The sequence below is a fragment of the Lactuca sativa genome, chromosome 8, assembly GCF_002870075.4.
Source record: "Lactuca sativa cultivar Salinas chromosome 8, Lsat_Salinas_v11, whole genome shotgun sequence".
Lineage (NCBI taxonomy): Eukaryota > Viridiplantae > Streptophyta > Magnoliopsida > Asterales > Asteraceae > Lactuca > Lactuca sativa.
In genome coordinates this window covers 69,801,627-69,806,495 of record NC_056630.2, presented here as the reverse complement: position 1 = coordinate 69,806,495, position 4,869 = coordinate 69,801,627, and the positions used below count along the sequence as shown (strand labels likewise).

General features: G+C 35.6%; 1 protein-coding gene across 1 annotated transcript; it reads right to left on the bottom strand.

Moving 5' to 3' along the window:
• Window positions 1-242: 242 nt before the first annotated feature.
• Window positions 243-4,354, bottom strand: LOC111888429 (uncharacterized). Its single transcript, XM_023884602.1, has 9 exons — window positions 3,752-4,354; window positions 3,527-3,694; window positions 3,063-3,197; window positions 2,731-2,969; window positions 2,265-2,646; window positions 1,839-2,223; window positions 1,399-1,502; window positions 831-1,180; window positions 243-471 (listed from the first exon to the last, which is right to left on the bottom strand). Exons 1-9 carry the CDS (start codon window positions 4,352-4,354, stop codon window positions 243-245), a joined length of 2,595 nt encoding a protein of 864 aa, XP_023740370.1.
• Window positions 4,355-4,869: the final 515 nt, after the last annotated feature.

The following is a 4,869-nucleotide window of genomic DNA, read 5'->3' as shown; positions in this document are numbered from 1 at the left end:
ACGTCAAACTTGTTATGTTACTCTTTAAAATTAAAGATAAAACACCTGGAACCAAAGACACGAAAAAACTTGACATTAGGTTTACGTTAATTTAGAATCTCATATGGAGTGATTGAAAATCTTTTATTGATGAGAGATCGATTCTAAGTGAAACAAGTCGTTATGATAGCCTCAGCCCATAAGTAAAGTGGGAGATTCTCAAATGATATCATCGTCCTTGCATCTTCACAAAGAGACATGTTTCATCTTTCAACAACACCATTCTGGTGAGGAGTGTAAGAAGCAGAGAAGTTATGAGCAACTCCTTTTTTAGACAAGAATTCTTCAAACACTTTGTTTTTGAATTTCGAACCATTATCACTGCGAACGTTCTGAACTAGCTTACGCAGTTGAAGCTCGATGTGCTTGATGAAGTCCTTAAGCTTGGAAGTTCCATCTGATTTTTGTTGAAGAAAATAAACCCACATGAATCTGTAAAAGTTATCAACTATAACTAGAATGTATTTGTTACCACTAATACTCTCGATGACAGTTGGACCACAAAGATATATATATGTAATAATTTAAGTGGCTCGATCACTTTGGTGTTGATGATAGTCGAATGACTCTTGTGACTTTACTTTCCTAGTTTGCATGTTGCACATAGATGTTCCTTCTCGAACTTCTGAAGAGGCAATCCTCGCACAAGATCGCCAACTACGAGTTTGTTAATATTCTTGTAAATTAAATCCAAGAGCCTTCAATGCCAAAGCCAACTATCATCCGAAGATGCTTCCGTAAGAAAGCAAATGGTTGGCTTCCCTTTGATAGGATTTAAATTCAATGGATACATCTCGCCTTTTCTTTTGGAATTTATAAGTAATTTTTTGGATTTCTTCTCAATTATCTCAGATCCCTCGTCATCGAATGAAACTTTCAGACCAGTACCTACAACCAATTGAGACACCCTAATTAGGTTATGTTGTCGGCCTTCCACGTATGCTACCTTCCGAATGGTGAATTCACCATTTTTGATCATGCCATATCCTTTGATTTCTCCCTTAGCATTATTTTTGTACTTTAATTTCACTTCGTCCTTCGGCGATTGAAATTCCCTCAGCTCTTCTCTCATCTCAGTCATGTGATGCGAACAACCATTGTCAATATACCATTCCGAGTCATACTGTTCGTCACGAATCACCTATAAAATTCAGAGAAATTTGGGAACCTAAAGTTGTTTGGGTCCTCGAGAGGTTTTCTTAGGATCAGGAAAAGTTATAGCTTCTTCAACCAAGTAAGATCTCTTTATCAAAGTGGAATTTTCTCTTTCATGATTTTGAAAACAATAATCCTCTTATCTTTGGGATTCTTTTTAAAAGGATGTTGTCTTCGCTTAGCTTCTATGTGTTGCCTAACAACCTTTTTCATAAACTTCTTTTCCTCCTTTTTCAAATTTGTTTCGGATTCCTTGAATGAAATTTCAGGTTCTGAAACAATTTTTCCTTTGCCCTTAACATCTTTCGCTGTGTTGACAGATTTTGAAATAATTGTTTTTGGATAAAAATTGAGCTTTTCATTAGGTTTTGAAACTAGTGGTTTGGAAAAACTTTTTAAATTTAAAACTTGTGGTTTTGAAAAAGAATTTGAAGTCGGTTTTGGAATTGGAGAAGAATTTGTATTTTGTTTTGAAGATCTTTATGGATTAACAGAAATTTGAGTGGAATTCTTATTCTTCCAGAAGCGTTTTCTTTCCTACAAGTTTTTCATATATCTAACATTCAGTTGTCGTTTAATAGCTATGAATTTCTCAGCTGACTTATGAATGTTAGTCCTAGGTTTTTTTTTTCTAACAAGGGTGCCTGTATGTTCGGAAGATGTTTCACTTGGGACATCTTTGGTACCACTCGAACCAGCTTTATCAAAATAGGGGTTAACATAATTTAATGGTCCAACAACATATCTCCTATTCGTTTTCCAAGAGGTCATTTCAGAAAGACCTTTGGTATCATCTGCATTGTCAATATAAGCAAAACAAAAGAATTCGTCGTACCCATCTGCATTATCGTCATCTACAAGGGACACCAATTTTGAGGTTTGATTTAGGTCCAGTCCATAAGTTGCGAAAACCCGATACGAAACAGTTTGCACTTTCAGAAAAACTGTTGCCTTTTCTTTTATAACCTTTGAACCTTTATTTTCACAAATACGATCAAACTCAACTAAATTTTCAGAGATCAGGTTTTTCTTTCGTTCAAGTTCACTTTTTACAATTCAGATCAATCTACCTCATCATCTATAGAAATTTCACTTATATCACTTTCATCAAATTCAAAGACATTTTTAGTGTCAAACGTATTTTCTGAACTTAATTTTGTGCATAACGAGTCAAATTTTTGCACAGTATCAAATTTAATTTGCTCTTTATCTTTCTCATTCAAAATTTGTTTCAGCATATCCTTGTGTTCTTTGGATTGAATGTACGCTTCAATTTTGTTAAGTCCAACTTTGTATGAATCAGATACATCGTCAGAGGAAACAATGGATTCACATCTGTAGCATTCTGCATCGATTTTATCATCTTTCAATTCGAGAAAGGGTAAAATCATTTTGTGTATATTCTTGCCTATTTCACAGTCAAGATGCAGTTGAGTAAAGTTAAAATATAACCTATTTGCAATAAAAAAGAAAATATTTCCTTGTTTTAATAACGCTAAATTGTCTCGTTTTAAATAAATAACATCATCCTTAGACCTAGTCAGCTCTAACTCCAACTTCTTTATCCACATCTGTCTCTCTTCACTTTTGTTTGTTACCCTGCTGATTTGATCATTTAGGTTAGAATTACTTAAATGTGTTCTTTTTAAACTATCACTAAAACTAGAGACACTGTAATTCAAATCATTTAATTCAGATTCGTAACGACTGACAAGAATATTAAGAGACTGGAGTATGGATTGTACCTTACTGATGACCTTCTCGCACTTACTCGCCTATTCAGAAACAGGTCTCGTAGCAAAACAGTTTTATGAGGCCTGCCCTCCATCAGTTACATATCCCCTTTGTTATGAGACATCATTGCGAACCATCAAACATCTTCCCTTGTACTCTGGCACTTCAGACTTCACTACGAAACATCCACCATGTGTGGGCTTGCGAACCTCTTCATCTTCCAAATCTGTTGACTTGACTTTAACACGTCCAAACTCATCAACATCATCCTACATAATCAAAGCAGGATTAGCACTATAAGCACTCTTTTTCTTTCTAAGCTCTTCTATGTTTTGGAGATAGTAAGCTTCATCCTTTTCTTCTTCCTTCTTCTCACTCATTTTCCTCAGCATGCATTCTTTGGCAAAGTGATTCTTGGCATGATAGTAGTTGCAGTCGTAACCTAAATCTCCAAGTAGTTTTTCTCTTGCTTCTCCTTATCTTTTTGGGAGTTTTTGAAGCTATCATCCCTTGCCTTATCTGAACTATGATTTCCCTGCCAGATCTGATTCTTGAAACGTCCAAAGTTATTTTTGGCAAACTTTTTGGGATTAGAAACCATCATAGAAAAGTCTTCCTTAGAGAGTTCACAGTCCGAAAGATCATATTCGGAGGCCTCTTCTACAACCTTCTTACCCTTCGCAATCAGGGCTAACGAACCCATGATGGACACAATCTTCCCATCCTTTGTTACTTCAGATTCGTGGGACTTAAGAATTCCCACCAGCTTTGCCAAAGTATAATTCTTAAACTGTTCATGAGCTTTTACTATTGAAATAGCTACCTTCCATTCAGACCTCAAACCATTCATAAACGTAACTTTTTGCTCTATTGGTTCACGCTTAATCTTGTGTTTTAACACCCTACTTAAAAGATGATTAAAACAATTGAACGTTTGATCTAATGTCTCTTCTGGATTTTGAACAAAAGCACCAAACTCCGATAGAAGCAACGTCTGGACAAAATGTTCTAGATCTGCATTGCTGGAGTAGAGCTCCTTTAGCCTATCCCAGATTTCCTTAGCCTTGACAAACGAACTCGTTAGACGAAAAGTGTCCGGGGGAAGAGCAAACCTTATGATTTTCAAGGCCTTGATGTTGCTAATTAGTTTATCTTTTTCATCGTTTGGAACATCTTTATGATCGACAAGAAGTGTATTGTACTGATCCAAAGTAATGACCTCCTCCTTTGTATGTGAAAAAGTAAACGTTTCCTGAGTCATAGCCTGCCATATTGTTGCATCATGGTCTTCAATACCCAGAATGTAGTCTTCGAAGTGTAAGGCCCAGAATTCATAGTCTTGTGGGAAGAGAATAGGGATCCTAGTAGTAGAACCGATGTTGCTGGATAGATTGAAGGAAATAGTATGAGGATCTTCAGGTTTCATGATGTCGATTCACAAAAACCTGTTAAGAATCAAATGTGTAAAACTATAACCGAGTTTAGGGCTAAATAAGGATCAAGATCCAATGTCTACAATCGATGAAAACGATGAATATGGAAAGAACAGATCCAACAAAAACAGAAAACCCTAATTACACTCAACATAATAATTGTGTATGGTTTACACAATCTCCTGCTCCGATACCAATTTTGAAACAATAAACTTAAGATCGATAGATCCTTTAATAGAAAAAGTGAATCAAAACAAGAAGTACAATTGATCAAAAAGTACAATTTACCAAAGGCTTAGAAGAGTTCAACAAGAACTTCTTTGTAAAGGCGATACATGTCAATATAATTGATAACTCTAAAAATGTTGCATGCATGAACTATAAATAGTCTAACCCTAAAGACATTAATACTCGGGTGGACAGGCCCAACCCGTTACATTATGGACTATTCTAGTACAAAACAATATTGACACAATACATTAAACACCCCAACAAAAGAACCTAACTC